Source organism: Denticeps clupeoides, chromosome 7 (assembly GCF_900700375.1).
Source record: "Denticeps clupeoides chromosome 7, fDenClu1.1, whole genome shotgun sequence".
Lineage (NCBI taxonomy): Eukaryota > Metazoa > Chordata > Actinopteri > Clupeiformes > Denticipitidae > Denticeps > Denticeps clupeoides.
In genome coordinates, this window is record NC_041713.1 from 3,834,515 (window position 1) to 3,852,362 (window position 17,848).

Genomic DNA, 17,848 nt, shown 5'->3' on the forward strand with positions numbered 1-17,848 from the left:
ATTAAGAATTATCCTCTCTAAAGAATCAAAAAAACCTAATTTATGTACTTTAATGAGTAAAATCTCAATTTCAACCAAAGTGCCACTTAACTCCCTCGATAAAGGGGTAAGGCAGCATGATTTTTGGCAGCTCCTGTCGAGCATCGATATAGACTTGGAGCACAAATCTTATTCCGAACCCGGAGATAAGAATCGCAGGCGTCTGCTGGAGACATGCTGATAAATGGGAAACCTCATGTTCTCCTCGGTTCTGATGAGATTGTGGTGAGTGAGGAGGATGAGCTGATGTGCTCGTTAGGCCGCTCGCTGTGCGATTGATGTGGTCTGCATTTGATGTCGACGCTGTTGTTCACCGCTGAAGAGGCTTCGCGTTACGCCCCTCCCTTTTTTCCTCTTTCCTCAACGATTTCGCTCAGTTTTTTTTTTTTTCAAAATAATAATGTTCAGAATAGTTGGGGCACTGGTCAATCCCAGGACCACCAAGGTTCCCCTGAGGTTCCCCAAGGTACCGCACCCACGTACTTCGCCCACTCCGCGGGCCTCTCATGGCTGCCAACTGATCACACGGCGAAGGGTTAAATGCAGAGGACACAATTTGTCCACAGATGCACATTTTGCACCGTGCGCTGTGCTAACTCTGTATCACAATAGCAAAAAAGATCACTTTCACTTTGCTTGAAAAAAGCCGTGAAAGTGAATAGTTGTCGCGTGGCCCAGCACCCGGTGCACATGGTAAAATGTGGTCTCTGCATTTAACCCGTCCCCTGAAAGAGCAGTGGCAGTCATGACAGGCGCCCGGGGAGCAGGGTTTGGGGGGGGGCGTACTTTCCTCACTGGACCTTGGCGATTACGGGCCTGTTTCTTTACCTGCTAGGCACAACCACTGTCCAAGTGGTTTCAAATAGTTCCAATAAGAACCTTACACCTACGTAGGTGCATTCAAGAAAAATGTAGTTCAAAATGTTTGTAGCAGGCCAGACCACGGACATATTTTCTGCAACACATTCTGATGCTTCTACAAAGCCTGAAGCGCTGATATGAATGCGGCGAAGCCCTAATATGAGCAGATCCATGCGCACGTGTGATTATGATGGCTAAAGTAAAGGATTGAGGTCGCGGAATCTGTCTTGGACAGGACAACGTCAGTGGTGCTCCAGTTTAGTGGTTTGTCAATCATTCCTTCATTGTAGCTAATTTTAGGTCCTCCCTTTGTGTGCTGAGTGTGATGAGCCACTCAGTCCTTCCGCTCCCCACCTCCCTCAGGAGTCACTCAACTCATATTGCAGTGTGTGTGTGTGTGTGTGTGTGTGTGTGTGTGTGTGTGTGTGTGTGTGTGTGTGATATTTCATTTCTAACCACTTTGATAGGCGGTACAGGAAGTAACTGGATTTGAGGGAGCACAAGACGGGGATCAGATCCGATCTGTCCAAGCAGCCATTCCCCAGGTAGCTCTGCAGCGGCTCTTTTTGCCTAGAATTATTTGCGCGACCCACCGGCACCCACGCCCGCGTAATGACGGAGGGTGCCTGTGAACAGAATGGCCCCCCTCTCGCTGTGGGCTCAGGTGTGTTTGGGAGTGTGTGGGGGGGGCTGTGGCGCGCCCGTTGGGGCACAGTGTGCGGTGGCCCGCGCTTGGCAGCTGAGGTCCAGGTCTACTCTGCCGCTTTCCGTGCCCCATCACCCTCCACCTCTCCATGCGGACTCCAGATGCGGTCCGCCATTCGCTCCTCTCCGGGACAGAACTTCCCGCTCCCTTTCCCCCCGCTCCTCACACGAGACACAGACATAGAGAAAAGGAGTGGCGTCCTACTTACTGTCTTCCTCTCTGTGATCAGTCCTTCGTAAAGGAGAAAAAAAAAAAAAGAAGAGAAAAATCCAACAGCTGGGACCGCAAAGAGAGAGACAGAAAAAAAAAAAGAAGAATGGAAGGATTGAGCAATTTGGGGGGAGGGATGGATGGGGGGGGGGAAACAGCAGCAGCGAGACCTTGGGAATTACATCTTATGGCGGGTCCATCGTTCCAGGCGGCGCAGGGGCTGAAGCGTATCCTGGATGCTCGCTCTCCCTTCCAGTGGCCACTCGGTAGTAACACTTTGATTTTCCTTCGGTGCTGAAAAGCAGACTCTCTCTCTCTCTCTTTCTCTCTCTCTATCTCTCTCGACCCTCCCTCCTCCTCCACCTCCTCCCTTTGCCTGTAGCGCGTTCAAAGCGCCCTGATCTCTCTCTCTCTGCCTCTCTTTCAGCTGGTTGGTCGGTTTTCTTCTCATCTCCCTCCTCCTCCCAGTACCTGTGTGTGCTTCTCTCTCTCTCTCTCTCTCCCCCCTTCCTCGTCAGATACCCCTCCCTTCCCCCTGCTGCCTGGCGCTGGATTTCTTTTGATGTTTGAAGGTGTTCTGGGTGCAGGAAAGCCGAAAGAGGAGATCAGCGGCTGTGCAGTAATCTGATGGAAATGAAATGCGCAAGAGCGATGGAGGGGAGTTTTAATAATCAAGTCGTTAGCACCCACCCACCTAGCGATGCGCCGGATACAGAGCCAAACAACCTGACAGACGAAGTCACGAGAGGGACGGGCACGGCTGCAGCTCTTCTTAACACAAATAGGTGGCGCTAGAAGCCACCAGTCACCCTCCTGTTTTATCGGGGTACAGCGACAACTTCCTCCATGGTTGGTGTGATGGCATTTAAGAGCTTAAAGGTTCCCATTACACAAGATTTTTTGCTTTTATATTGGTCTTGGTGGTCCACTTGGTGGTATTACTGTATCAGAAGTGTCTTTCCGAAATTCAGCCGTGGTGCAGAATTACAGCCACTTTGAGCGAGTCCCACAGCGAGATTTCGGTGTCTGTAGCCTTAAAGGCCGTGTCGGCATTTTTCCAGGAAAAATACAATGATCCCGCTGGAGTCTTGCATGACGGAACTAAGAAAAATGACATTTGCGCTCATTTTTACATCCAATCACCGAGCAACTGCGATGCTTCGCACGTTTTGTAGCCATGACGGTCGGTGGAGATAATGTTTTAGGGGAGGGGTGGGAAATTCTCTGGCCCGAAAAAGAATGAGAATTACGACGTCATAAGGGGACAAGATCAGACCGTTTGAGCTGCCATTCTCTGAACGGTGAAGCAGAATGACCAAAACACCTGTCACATATCGCCATTTCTAGGCGCTGCAGGACCATAGACAGGCTAGGGGAACTGATATTAAATGTTAAATAATCTCACAGTCAAATTTTCATAATAGGGGACCGTAGGAAAGGAACCTGGGACAGTGAGAACATTTTCACAAATTGTTTTTGTTTATGTCCTCATTCATTTGGCTTTTGAAGGCAACAAGCACGCACGACCTTTAGTAGAGGATATTTCTCCAATATTTCCTGTTCCTTTTGCCCGTATCAGATAATGTCACGTTGTGCTGACTGGTGGTGTGAGAGCGGTGCCATTCTGCCCTCTGGCTCACTGGAGCCATTCATCCATTCCAGCTCGCCACTCACTTTGAGCCATTAAACTGCTCACGGTGAAAAACGGCTTGAAGATTAAAAAAAAAAAAAAAACAAAGGCTAAGGAGCCACTCATCATCAATTGGTCACAGGCACTGAACGGTGAGGATTTGTGCCTCCAGAGAGATAAGAGGCGCTTTTGATAAATTGCACATTTTTTGTCTGAAAAAAAATTAAATATTAAGTTGGGTTTTGAGTTAAAATGGAACCAGTTAAACAACTTACTTAAAAAGAGATGATTATGAATTTTAGCATGATGCTGAAATTGAATGACGGGATGAGGGGGGAGGGGGTGTCCCTGCTACATTGTCTCAAGCCTTTTATCACCACAGCGCAACAGTCACCTTGTCAGCAACATGAAGTGTAGAACTTGGTTGTTCGGTCAGGTAGGTGGGCGTAAGGATAAACGCACAACAGGACTTGGGGTGGGTGGAAGGTGACTGCAGACAACATTTAGACAAAATATGCCGGCGACATCACTGCTGGAGCTTGTGCTTTAGCGTGACCAACAAGCGGCAGAAAATTAGGTTAGCAGGCAGGCTAAACGTCTTCTGATGGGTCAGTGAAAATCCGCTCCTCTAAATCTTGCTTAGGAGGAGGAAGGAGCACAATTCTCAATCTGTTACTGACAAACAATGAAAACGTAACCTGTCTCATTCTATTCAGAAATGAGCCGTAAATCTGCAGACAGCTCGGTTTTTCAGATGAATTAGCATCTGTGCAACTGTGGCATCGCCTTGGTGCACGGAAACGAGGAGTCCACTCGTTCCTCCTCGGCTACCGAATCTTTGCCTGGCCTCGATATGAAAAAAGCCGTTCCACTTTGAGTCGGAATTAACCCTGTAATCTCCATGAAACAGAACTGGGTCATGTGCTTAAAGAGAGGAGAAGGGTACAGAAGAACCAGGAGCTGGGGAAACTGTAAAAAGAGGCCAGGCATATGGACAAGCAGGGGTGAACAATGGCACCGGGCAGCGTTTGTGATTCTGTAAGTAGGTAGGTTGTAAGTAAGTTACATCCAAACACTGAATGGGTGTAATTGGTCGGAAACAATGAAACGGATTGCCTAATGGCCATGGGCTCTTGCCACACTGCACAAACGGTTCAAGAATGTTGACTTGGCCTCCAAATTCTTTAGATTTCAACCCACGTCCAGAGTCAATGTGGGTTCAGAGTCAATCCACATCCAATCGTATCACGAAAGTCAGACAAATAGCTTTACCAAAGTCATTTAATATATACATTTCTACATTCTTACAGGAAAAGAACTCAAACAACATTTAAAAAAAAAAAAAAAACTATGTCTCTAAAATAGGAAGGAATTTCATAAATCAGATTAGTTTTACATTTCATATATTTAAAAAAATATATGAAATATTACAGTCATTTCATGTTGTCAATACAATGTACAATCAACACACACAGCATATGTAATTACTTAAAAGCACCATTTGAAAAACATACAGAATTAATATTATATTGGTCATGTTCTATTCGTCTTCACAATGTTATCGAATTTTGTGATGACCAAATGTCTGGGGAGTTCCTCCAAACTGACCACAACACTTCCTCAGATGAAATATGGAAAAGGTAAAACAGGAGTTCTCAGACAAATAACACCTCATTTAGTATATATAGATTAATGTCATAAATAATAATATAAAATAGTATTAGCTGTCCCAGCTCAGCACCAAACCAAAAGAATCCTATAAATATATATATAGGTAGGTTCAAACAATCTGACGGAGTTGCATCAGGAATCAAAATTTCACTGTGGGTGCTGACAGACTGAACTTTACACTTCATGTAAAGTCTTTTAGATACTTTTTTTTTGTACAAAACCATGAAATGTATTGTTTGTTTTTTTTAGATGTGTCTATTTTGTCAATTTATCCAGTGATACGGTCATGTTTTTTTTATGAACAATTTGTAGGACACACATCAGGTATCACACGAGATACACGACATACAGCTGGGAAAAGAATAAAAAAAAAAAAAAAGATTCCTGTAAGACCATTTGAGGGAGTAATAACCTGCAGCACCAAAACACAACTGGGCTACTGCCACATAAGAGATCTGGTACAATAAAAAAAGGGGACAACTACGAGCATCACAAGTGATTGTAGTCTAATTCTGTCCATACCGTAATAACCAAAACAATCCTATGGTAGCATAGGGATAAGTTTCACTTAACCCCATGCTGATGTAGAGGACAAACATCAAGCGACATTCAGCTGAAGAGCAGGAAAATATAATATATCAGGTCGCATATCTCCCAATGTACCACTTGAATTCATTTGTTTTGGCTGCCCATCCAGATGTCTATCCATGACATTCTTGAAAGAATTCTGCTCTCCTATACAAAAATGTTGATGACATGGAGTTTAAGTGCACATAGTAAAAATATATAAAATATTTCCTTACATCAGTAAAACAATTAACTAACGAACAAGAAGCGGTGTGTGTGTGTGTAAGTGGCAGCTGCCAGGATTACACTGCACAGTCACCCAAGGAAGTGACCCAGTGGATTTGCCCTGGAATCTGAAAGCCTGAGAGAGGTTTCAAAGCACACGCTGTTCGAGTGCAGTGCACTCATGTGCACACCACAAACTCCTCCTCTTAATTCAATTAGGCAACGCACGGCAGATTCTAACATAAATAATGAAATTAACATGCACAAGCATGCATGACCTAGATCCTCTTCCACATATTAAAGTGAAATAAATGTGAAATACATCATTTAGATCCCTTCTTGCAGAGAGCAATGTCTCCATCTTGTGGTGAGATTGTGCCTTAGCAGCTAATGAAGGGAACGTAGATGGAGCAGGAAGGGTGAAATTATTTATGATGAGAAATATTGTGGAAATTATGGTAGTTTGGTGCTTTTTCCATTACAATGTTTCAAAACACATGTGCTTAACTGAAAATAGGACTACAGAGCTATTTACTTCCATCTTATTATATATTATTTAGTTCAAATACACATTTTACCAGAAATAACAGCTTACTTGTATAATGACCTGCTAAATACAAAAACATTGTAAAATGTAAAGAGAATAGTTAAAATTATAATCTCTCTCTTGGACCATACAAATGTATTAATAAAGCATGAACTGTTGAGGAGATGCCTCCACATTAGTCTGTGTAGTGAAGATCAAGATCTACAGTGCCATCGGTGACCACTAGCCTGAGTCTTTTTGGTTTTCGTTCTGACAGAGAGGTGCCAAACGAGTGGCCCGAAGTAGAAAAATGGTGTGAAACAAACTGGTGGCCTCCTGGCTGTCCAGGCAGCTGAGAGTCCTTCCTTGTTCTTTCCTCCTGGCCCTTCAGCCCTGAAAAGCCACCCAGAGAAGGAGAGGACAAATAACTGTGGGATGAAGGGCCGCAAGGCTCCAGAACCAGTCGGCCTTGGGTTCCAGATGGTTCCATGAGACAATGGTAGGTGTAATTTGGGGTAGTCACCCCTGAATAATTCAAGGCTTCAGCCTCTTCACTGTAACCCATTGTGACAGAGTGATCACCGGTGAAGTTGACCACGTAAGGAGGATGGGCTTGGTGACCATAGACCAAAGAGCTTGTCTGAGGTTTGTTGATCTGTGTCTCTTGGCCGGAGGCATTGGTGTGACCTACGTGAGGGCTGTCTGGCTGCGAGACCCCCGGCGAGAGGGATGAACTAAAGGAAAAGTCTAAAGGATCACAGTGAGAAAAGCAAGGCTGTTTGCTGGTAGACAGAGAAGATTCACTGCAGGACAGGTGGGGGTTCTGGGTTGGGGCCACCATAGCATGGGGTTTCTCATGATTTGTGCTTTTGTTTAGAGGTAAGCTGTGACTCTGAGAGCTTTGGTTATAAGAGAAGACTGGTTTCTGACTGGAAATGTTCTTGATACAAGCACTGCCTAAGGTCTGGGTCTTGTCGGTAGAAAGATTTGGAAATACACCGGGGTGGTTCTTACTGGCAGACGTATAATAAAAGGGATGAGGTCTGGTATAATGGAGGCTGGACTTGGGGTCTTTGCCAAAATTCTGGCTGTAGAGTCCACCTTGACGAAAGCCTGATGCAGAATTTAAATGACTAAAGCTTAACTGACCTGAACTGATACTAGTCTGGGACTCTGTGGTCACGTCACCTCTGCAAGTATTAAGTTCGTGTCTTCCACCTTCAACCTTTACTGCATTACTCACAAAGTTAAGCAATGGCTTTTTGTCATAGATACGAGGGAACATATCTCCGGAGCCCATCACTGCCTGTGGGTACGACGTGGACTTGCTACCAAACAGAGGAGAGTGGAAGGGTTTTAGCGGCTGACTCTGGACTGAGAAGTTGCCTGAGCCTGCTACAGACCGGCTTGTGGTGCAAGACTGCACTTTATTTGAGGAAGTCTGTGGGTAGGTAGCACCATGGTTTTTATGCAGTGGTGGGACTTTGGCAAATTCAGGGCGGCTCGAGGCCGCCCTCAGGTTTAAACTGCATCCAGGGCCAATGGAGCGATTAGCCTGAGTTTGGAATCTAGGAGGGGAGGGTGGATGCCTGTTGAACAGGAGCAAGTCTCTGCGGTTGCAGCTTGCTTTGTCATCTTCGGTAAGCTGTACACTTTTGGAGGCTTCCTTGGCACTAAGATTTTTTGCCAAGGGAACATCTAGGGAAAAACGACCACCACTGGAGTCTTTGAGCGAGCCAAAACACAAGTCTTGGTTACTCAACATCCTTTCTTTGGAAGACAAGTCAGGTCCACCAGAAAGTGTAAAATCAGGGAACCCCAAATCCTCAGTGGCACTAAATCTACTTCCCGGACTTGGAGAGCCAAGATACGGAGTCTCTGGATTCCAGGCATTGGGAGGACTTTGGGAGAAAGGACTGCTGAAAGACCCTGTGTGCTGAGGTTCGGCCGGGCAGAAATCCACAAGGGATGTCTGAGTATTACCTTGATAATACCCTTCCAGATTCAGACAAGGAAAATCCATAATGTCTTCTTCATCGTTGACAAAGTCAAAGTCAGAATTGGTCAATGGAGATTTCTGCGGGAACAACATTAGGGGAGACTGTGATTTTGACTGACTTGTGGTGAATGTGGCGCCATTGTCAGAAGCGATTTTTTCGGGTTGCGTTAGTGCCTGGAGCCGGGAAAGACTCTTATTGATCTGAAGCAGGTTTTGGCTAAGGCAGACACTCTTTTTCACATCAAAGTCATTCCCTGGGTCTTTTTTGGCCTGCTCGTTTCTCCCCAAAACATCTGACATTTTCTTGCTGCTTGTTCTTGTTCTGATGTTCTGATTATTTAAATGCTGCTCAGCCACCTCTTCTGGGTAGGGCGAATTAAGAGAGAGCGGTGAAAGGGAAAGCGGTAACTGCTCCAACTTTAAAGACGGCCGGTTCCTGTTGACCTTACAGCTTGACTGCTTGTGCCGCTGTGACGGAGATTCACGCTCTTCTTTCACCTTGTGGAAAGTCAGTACTCCGCTGTGCATGACATCAGAGAAGATCGGGCTGTTTTCCAGCGCTCCTTTTCCCAGATGTTTATCTTTTTCATCAACTATCCACTGACCTGCTGCCTTCCTCCGAAGCCGAATTGGACTCAAAACCCGCAAGTCTGCATCGTCCATTTCTACTTTGAGAGCAGCTTCGGTCTTTAGCAACTCATGTTCTGATTCCTCAGGAATAGATTGTTTCCTTATGTTTTTTCCCAGCTGAGCCTTGCAGCCACTTGAAATGTTCACGTCTCCAACTAGGTTTGCATTGCTAACCAAATTTGAACCTAAACACGATGTTTCTTTAAGTTTCCATGGTTTGGGCTGGATTTTCTTTGTACATATCTCCCAGGCCACTTGACCCGCCTTCGCAGTTTGCGCCAATTCAAGACACTTCTCTGCCTCCTCTGGCCCCCATTCGCCTTTAGCCATTTCTAAATTTAAGACTGACACAGAATCCAAAATAGCTTTAAAGGGGTCTGCCAAAAGACATTCTGGTAGGGGGCTTTTTACTTTTTTAGGACCACCAGCACCTTGTTCTGGCTCATCCATTTCCCACTCTTCTCCTCTCTTTCTCTTCAAACGAATTTTCAACTTCTTGCTTTGTTTCTCCTCTGTCTCACCACAGGAGGTCTGGAAAGGTGATTCATTCAGAATGCAAGTAAGCATTTCCTGCTTTGGCCCAGTAATGTTCTCAACTTCTTGCTCTACCTCCTCTGTACAAACCAAGGATCCCTGACTCTGGTCTGAGGAGGAAGTGGTACATTCAGCATTCTTTACGTTTTGCTCATCTCCTTCCACCACCTTCTGGCTCTGAGAACTTTCTGAAGCCAACTCCTTTTTATTACTGTTCACTTCCTCCTGTGTGGACACTACTAGTCTAGTCTTAGCGTGTCCCTTACGATTAAACGCTTTAGCTTTCCGAGTCACACGAAAACACTCTTTCCGTTCTCTGCTGTGGGATTTTTGAGGTTGTGCATTCTTCTTTTTGTTTGCCACTTTGGGATGTTCACACTTCGAGGCAGATGATGACGTAGCGCTTGTCTGCATCACTTGTCCTGTGCTGTTCTCTGTTAATGTGGCCTCTCTCGAGTCAGGTGAGGTAAGATTAATGTTCATATCTGAATCAGTTTCAGTTGATTCTCTAAACGTCCGTTTTTTCAAAGGAATACTGTTCTGTAGGCAGTGCTCCTTTGTCAATAGTGAGGAAGTTGGGAGTGTTTCAGAGGGTGCTGGTCTGCTACCGGAGATTTTGCATTGATTTTCTGGCATCTTGTTAATTTGCTCCGAACTTGTATCCCTGGTAGATTGATTTGGGACACTTTGTTCAACTATTTTGGATTTTTTCTGTAGCTCCACATCTTTACAACTCACCACTCTAAAACTATTGACCAACCTGTCAGCATCGGAAGAGGCCAATCGGCTTAAAAAATTTCTGACAATTTTATCTGAAACGTTTTCATGCTTTCTTGGTCTGGCAACAAGTGAATGTAAAGATTTATCAGTGTGAATGCTATTCTTTAACTCCTCTCTCGTTTTGCAAAATACGTCAGTCAACAGGACCTTCACTTCCTTAATCAAGCCACACCCATTTCCCCTGTACAAGAATGGGTCTGCCTTCTTTTCCTTACAGTCGACAGTTTGTGCATCTTCATTCTGATTATCTGCACTTTTCTGACCATCTATCTCCTCACCCGTCCCTCTTACATGGCCTTTAACTTTATGACGACCTTTCTTTGATTTTCTCCTGAATTTTGACTGACCTGTTCTCTTTGCAACAACCTCAATTTTCTCTCCGGCCTCTGACATTTCTTCAACAGCATTAGCATTGTTCGCAGCCTTGTCTTTATTCAGCCATGTGCTTTTAGCAGCCTCGACTGGTGTATCTACGATAAAAGTACAATCATCTCTGCTCTCTGTGGCTACCTCATTTTGTGGCCTATCATCTACAGACTCAGTGGCATTACAGTCATTTTCTGCAGTATGAGACATATTACACATGACTTTCAAAGCCCCGTCTGCACCATGCGTGTTAACAGGCGTAAAATATAACTCCCTCACTGCTTTCTTACCATCAGGAGCAACAGAATCCCTGCCACACCCCCTTCTCTTTCTCAGCCGGCATGCAGATCTTTCTCCTTTGTCTGTTTCAATCCGGCTCGCCCTCCCTGACTCTGCCTCTCCTGGGACTTGCACCCTCATAAGACTGACAGTTGGATACAATTTCAGACCTGCTTTGAGAGAAAGATGCCTGAAAGACAGGGGAAGGAGTGCCAATGAGGGACTGGTGGCAGGACGAGCATCAGTGAGCCCACTTTTGCTCCTGTGACTGCTGGGCTTGCTCAAGGTGACCTGCTCCAGATCAGCCGGACCATCATCACCCGAGGTTCCCACATCAACAGGTCCCAGAATAAGATGTTTGTCCTTGTGTGACATATCTGAATGCTGGATTTCCTCCGCTTCTAAGCCAGTGCCAGGGTTGATTTGTTCACTAATCTTGTCTGTGTCTCTAAGGGTGGCTGAAATGCAATCCGGTATTCTTTTAACAGTTCTACGATTTTTGGACCGTGCTCTTTTGCTTTTCAAAAATCTTTTTCTTCTGTTGAGAATTCTGGTGTTTAAATTTCTTTGACGTTTATGGAGCATGCTCCTAGTTCTTAAAGAAATTGCAAGAGAGGACTTACGGCCATTCCGACGAGCAAATGAGTTTGGAGGTAAAGAATAAGGCTCCTTGTACAGATCATGGTGATTCTTCCTTCTCCATGAAGTGCTGCTAGTACTGCACTTACTGTCCTCCTCCTCACTGCTCATGTTTATTTCTGATGTCACTGGTGCGAAGGCTTTGTTGCTGCTCACTCCTCTGTCGAGCTTTGGTCTTGCACTTTCAATCCGGCACAACAATTCCCTCCCTCCTCCTACTGGGTCCTTGCAACTTAGCAGAAAATCGGTAGTGTGGCGGTAGAGGCACACGCTGACGTCCTTCAGCTGGAAATCACACAGCGGTGACAAGTGTATGTCCTGATCATCAGAAGACAGTCTCCTATCCACACTGGCACACTGCTCTCGTCTCCATCTGCTTGTTTTTGTCAGACTCCTGCTCAGCGGCTGGGCGTTTCTCTTCATCCGCTGGGAAAATGAATTCCTTGAAGAGAGAGCTGTAAGCAGATAAAGTAATGTGGGAACCAATAAGAGAAGAGAGAAGACATTTTAGCGTGCTGCATGTCAAAGTATTCGAACTGTTTTTGACAATAAGATTTTAAAAATGTATCCCCTTTAGGCATTTACCTTGATTTGGCATTGGAAATATGGTTGTTGATGTGCCATTGCCTTTCATTGCCCTGAGTCGCAAGTCTGTCTCTCTGAATTTATACTTTCGTCCGGCTGGGTCAGTGTTGTCTTCATAATCTTTCTGTGTTTCCCTCTGCCTAAAGGACCCTTGTCCTCTCCTTACATGCACACATACACACACAAAGAATAACATATGGCTATGAGTAACACGACACAATAGAGCTACGGTACTCAGTTGAAAATCTGTGATAATGATGACTCCAAGGACCAGGACAATCGCAAATTTAGATATTTGTGCTTAACAAATTTTCTTTGATACCAGACAACACACAGAGCATATTAATATAACCATAGATAATGTGATAAACACATAATATATTGATTTAACAATTTTTCAGTTAGCAACTTAAAGTGACATTGCACAGATATTCACAGATTTATGAGAAACTTGCCCCTTACCGTTCACAGGTGCAGCACTCACACATTTCATTGTCCTCCCCAAAAAAACTGTCACCATAGTAACAGGTGATCTCCTCCCCTGGAGAGATGGGCCGAATGACTTTTACACACGCCCCGTTCTTCTCACCAGGGACAAACTACAGACATGGAAAAAGTTGAGCAGATGAGGGCACATTGAACCATGCCAGCAGCAAACAGGGATCTAGCTGTTCTCTGAGTTTTACTTTAGGTACTCACAGGTACAAAAAAAATGATAAAGGGCCAAAATCAGCTGATAGGAGAAATACAGTGTTACTTACACTATCCACAATGAAGGCTCAGAAGTACAAATGACTCACAAGAAAAGTTCTCCCTGGTGGGTTTCTTACCTTACAATTTGGTCTGCAGTCTTCACGCCAAAACAAAAAGAAAGAAATGTGTTTTTAGAACATCAAAGACAAATCACTATTTCAAGCTGCTACCCAATGAACTGCACTATACATGAAAAGACATCAAAATGAGCCTACGATTCTCATCTCAGGGGAGACAACGGTTGATGCAATAACCCAAAATACTAAAAAAGTGATTTCCTGCTATATTTGTTGGGAAGGGGGGGGGGGGGGGGGGGGGGGGGGGGGGGGTGAACCTTTACCATTTTTTTTAAATTCAAGCTTTAATTGAATTTAATGTATCTGCCTGTGGTGCCTGTAATATTGGTTTTGATTAAAAAAAAAAAAAAAAGACAAAAGAAAAGAGCCATAATACATAGACTGACACAGAGACTCGGGTAATGGTTTTATGTAGCAGAGTAAAACAAACCAATAAGGTTAATTAGACCACCCTACTACTCTATGTTTTCGTATTAAATAAATTTTCGTGATCCCAAACTATCTCGTTCTGAATGGTTCTCCTACCGTGGTTGATGAAGGCAGCAGGTCCGAGCCAGAGCTGGGCACAGCGTTTGCGAGTGGAGTACATCACGCTGAAGTCGTTCACTCCAGCTCTAAGAACCGCACTGTCGGCTGGGCTGAGCTCTGCAATGCAGCCCTGCAGAACCTCCATGCGCTCCCCTACGGCCCTGTGAGACATTAAACAGAAGACAAGCAGCATCCTTTAAACAGTTGGTCCTGTAATTTCAGGACATTTTCAGTTCAAATTGTAGGGGATAAACGTGAATGAGTTTTGTAATACACTGCTCGTATATATACTGAATTTCTGCTTAAGCTTATATGCATAATCAATGAGCAGAGAAAGTCATAAAATAAAAATTTACAGAATGTGAAATGATGGGGGAAAAAAAAAAAAAACAACTTTTAGAAAACATGTCTTAACAGCCCACTTCACCAAAAAAAAAAAAAAAAAAGTGCAAACTAATTATTTCACCCTGTATTCATTATTTACAACATGTTTCAATTTCAAGCATCCAATTACAGAGCAGCAGTGTAACGGCGAACGCATCTGATGGAGCGAGGTGCAAGGTAACCGAGTGACTTCGGGTCTGCCGCGAAGTAGGCAGCATTACTAGCAAATGGCCGAGTAATTACATAGTCCTACCAGTGTCGCGTCGATGTGATCTTGGCTCCGTTGGTTTCCGAAGAGTAGCGATCACAAGACTCAATGTGAACGCCGCTGTCCAGCAGGAAGGCTGTAAGATAACGATAAACCTGAAAGAGAGGGGAGTAATAAATAAATAAATAAATAAAATTCCATAACGCTGGCTGGCTTAAACACATGTTTACTGCATGTGCTGAAGTCACCGGCACCGAAATGACAGCATTCACATTTCTGACATCATATTTATAACACCACAGCAACCACTGGTATTGTGGGCGGGCCGTTGCTCACATGCTGCCTCAACATCTCGAGCCGGTGAATGCCCAGGTTGGTGAAGTATCCACAGGCCCAGTCACCGACAAGCAGAGCCTCAAAGGTGGTCTGGAAGTCCTGGGTGTGCTTGAAGCGCAGCAGCGCTTCTCGGAGGTAGCCCCAACGCCGGATCTCTGGAGGCTGGCTAAAATGGGGCAAGAACATTTCAGATGTTAAAACAACTGAAGGCCAAAGACGCAGTTTTACTCATAATGGCCATGGATGTACATGAACCTCAAAACACTCTTAATATAATACTTTACAATAGGGGTGTGTATTGGCAAGGATCTAATAATACATGGGTCACAATACAATTGTATCATGATATATTGTGATACTGTACATTTTTTCACATTTCACTGAAAATGTAAAACCAGAGTTCATATACAAGATGCTGTAAACAATCTGTGTGGAATGAAATTACATTAATAATTCAGCCAAAACATCATAACTTAGAAGTTAATTTTGGACTAAGTTTGAATACAAAAATATTGATATTTGATGTCCCTGTATTGATACAATATCAACACGTAAAAAAATCATGATATATTGCTGTATCGATATTTTCTAACACCGGTGTATCGGCAAGGATCTCACAATACATTTACATTTACAGCATTTATCAGACGCCTTTATCCAGAGTGACTTACAGTCAGTTGCTGCAGGGACAGTCCCCCTGGAGCAACTCAGGGTTAAGTGTCTTGCTCAGGGACACGATGGTAGTAAGTGGGATTTGAACCTGGGTCTTTTGGTTCATAGTACCATGATACATGGGTCACAATACCATGATATATTGTGATACTGTAGATACTGCAATATTATACTGTTCATCACAAGATGCTGTATACAATCTACGTGGACCACATTACATTAATATTTCAGGCAGAACAACATTACTCAGAACTGAGTTTTGGACTAAATTTGTATCCAAAACTATTGATATTTGATGTCCCTGTATCGATACAATATCAACACGATATATTGCTGTATCGATATTTTGTAACACCCCTATTATACAACAACATTTATCCAGACCTTCAGAACTAAAACGAGTGCCAGGTACATGGTACATTACAGAGTTAAGCTTTTAAAAGATGTGACCTACTACGTAAACTGCCTGGTAGTTAGCATGAAATTAATTAAGACGAACGTGGTGGTCGGGAACTTTCTAAGTTTTGTACGCAGTACCTGATGTTCATCTTGTGGGTGCTGAACCCCAGCAAGGGGTCGAGCACCAGACTGGTAGCCAGGTCATCCGTTTCACACAGCTCCCTCACGCTCATTCTACAGGATCCTTCCATGGCCTCCCACCATCCGCATGCTAAAGGGAAAGCAGAGGAAGAGAACAGCAGCCCGTCACATCAGCGCATCTGACTGGACAAGATCACGGACTACACAGTCTGCTAATATTTATTTAGCACTGAAATAGTGAAATCATCATCATCATCCCTGACTGTCCAACATCCACTACACGTTAATCATTACTGTGAACACCTTCGAGAACAATGTGCAATAATGTGCAACCCACACACACACTGTACATAAACCCGACTCCGTTATTTATTCTTCTCATATGTACATAGCGCTGTCACCTTATTGAGCATTTTGCATTATTCTTGTACTATTTTCTAAATGCACCGAAGGAGCTGCTTTTGATCTCATTTTGCATGCATATAGTGACAATAAAAGCCATTCCATTCTAAGATCAAAAGGCCTCGCACTCAAAAACAGAGAGCGGCATTTTTTATTCCTTCTTATCTCGTCCTCTATTCAAATATATTTGTCCCCATGCACGGGTTGCAACTGAGAATGAAATACAGTTCCTCCTAAACCAACAGCGCTAGTAACTGGTAAAACAGAAGAGAAAAACGAGAGGAAAAGGACAGGAAGAACAGTAAAAGTTTCGAATTACAGAAAAGAAACAAACATTTACTTGATCAACCACCAAACCGTGGACACTTTTTAGTGAAATGTCACCAAATGTCACCGCTGCAGTAGCGAAAATGTAAGATTACGCGCAGCCCTGACCCCGCGGGTCACGGAGAGAGCAAGTTGCATCGCCGGCGGTGACATTCCGTGGCAAAAACCGGCGGCGGCGTGTGACATTAGCGAGCGAAGGGAAAACAGGGGCTGGCGACGTAACGCGTAGGTCGCGTAGCACGACAGCGCAGAAGCTTTAAAAAAAAAAGCGGCGCTGGTGTAAAAAGAGACGCCGGGAGAACCGAGCGGGACTCTCCGGGGGACTTCGGCGGGCGTCTGGGGGGAGGCGAGGAAGGGTCTGTTTACCTGACGGCCTTCCTCCAAATTCCTTATTAGCTTGTTCCGTTGGTGCCTCAGGTTAGCCAGCTAGCCAGACTGGTAGCTGGCTCGCTAGCCTAGCAGAGAAAAGGGGTTGCCTGCAAGCGTCCTGGAGACTCCGGCGGAACGTTTTCCTGTATTCGGCGCCTGGTTGAGAGCCCGCAGCCCGCAGCGAGCGCCGTGCTCGGTGGACGAACGTACGGAACGTCAACGTTTACTCGTTAAGATTAGTGTCTCTCTGCACAGAAGTTGATTTTCTTTCACATTGCGCACAACCTACCCGCCCACCCGGGGATGTAACGCCATTGGCCAGCGAGCGCACCGGAGTCACGCCTTCTTCTCGAAACCTGCGTTCCTATTGGCTCGCTCGGACGCCCGTTCGTCGGTCCTGAGCCTGCTTGACCCCTGACGGCGCACAACAACCCGAGGTTTACCGTTGAATCAGTCGGATGGATGAATTACTGGGGTATTAATCACAAAGTAGAAAAACGTAAACTTACACAGGATTATGTCATTTTCTATCATTTCAGATTTGAAAATAAAATTGGGTTTTTTATTATTGTGTGTTGCTTGCTTGGACATTTGCATATTATGTCACTAAGGAAAACGTAGATATGATGTGTTGTTAGCGCCATTATTAGTTAAAAAAACATGACCGTTAATTCTTTATTCTTCGATCACACAATGATAATAACTAGTGTGTTAAATTTAATGAAGACATATTCATAATATCGGGCTGTAGCTGTGTACTGGGATTTTTACACTTCTGAAAATGATCCCACGTTTGTTTGTGGTCTAAATCGATGGCCAGGATCAGTGCCATAAGAGATGACAGCAGAGACCCAGTATACAAATACACTACCTTTATTTTATATCTACTAACAGAAAGACAAAATCTGTGATTGGCTGAAAAAAAAAAAAAGAAAATTTACATTAAAAAATAGCTTACTTTCCTTTAAAACGTATTGTCTTGAACCTATTGTTTTGACTCATAGT

The 17,848-nt window shown here is 44.3% G+C and overlaps 2 protein-coding genes across 5 annotated transcripts in view; both read right to left on the reverse strand.

The window, feature by feature from the left end:
• Positions 1-2,212, reverse strand: part of shank1 (SH3 and multiple ankyrin repeat domains 1) — a 74,234-nt gene extending 72,022 nt beyond the window's left edge. For 3 of the 4 annotated variants that reach the window (XM_028985708.1, XM_028985707.1, XM_028985704.1), the window contains exon 1: positions 1,815-1,909. The gene's annotated coding sequence lies outside the window, so the exon portion shown is untranslated. Of the gene's footprint in view, positions 1-1,814; positions 1,910-1,998 lie in introns of those variants that run through there. The other variant, XM_028985705.1, reaches the window with a different exon arrangement.
• Positions 2,213-4,806: 2,594 nt separating this feature from the next.
• kmt5c (lysine methyltransferase 5C) lies at positions 4,807-17,127 on the reverse strand. Its single transcript, XM_028987700.1, has 9 exons — positions 16,841-17,127; positions 15,743-15,875; positions 14,534-14,699; positions 14,243-14,352; positions 13,603-13,766; positions 13,078-13,097; positions 12,710-12,846; positions 12,248-12,408; positions 4,807-12,117 (listed from the first exon to the last, which is right to left on the reverse strand). Exons 2-9 carry the CDS (start codon positions 15,853-15,855, stop codon positions 6,632-6,634), a joined length of 6,357 nt encoding a protein of 2,118 aa, XP_028843533.1. The 5' UTR covers positions 15,856-15,875; positions 16,841-17,127; the 3' UTR covers positions 4,807-6,631.
• Positions 17,128-17,848: the final 721 nt, after the last annotated feature.

What these genes read in the sequence shown, in the direction of transcription:
- kmt5c (XM_028987700.1), bottom strand. Translation starts at nt 15,855, where the DNA reads ATGGAAGGATCCTGTAGAATGAGCGTGAGGGAGCTGTGTGAAACGGAT. An exon ending in TCGAGATGTTGAGGCAGCAT is followed by an intron (nt 14,353 to 14,533) that starts GTGAGCAACGGC and finishes CCTCTCTTTCAG; the next exon opens with GTTTATCGTTATCTTACAGC. An exon ending in TGCTGCCTTCATCAACCACG is followed by an intron (nt 13,098 to 13,602) that starts GTAGGAGAACCA and finishes TTTGGCGTGAAG; the next exon opens with ACTGCAGACCAAATTGTAAG.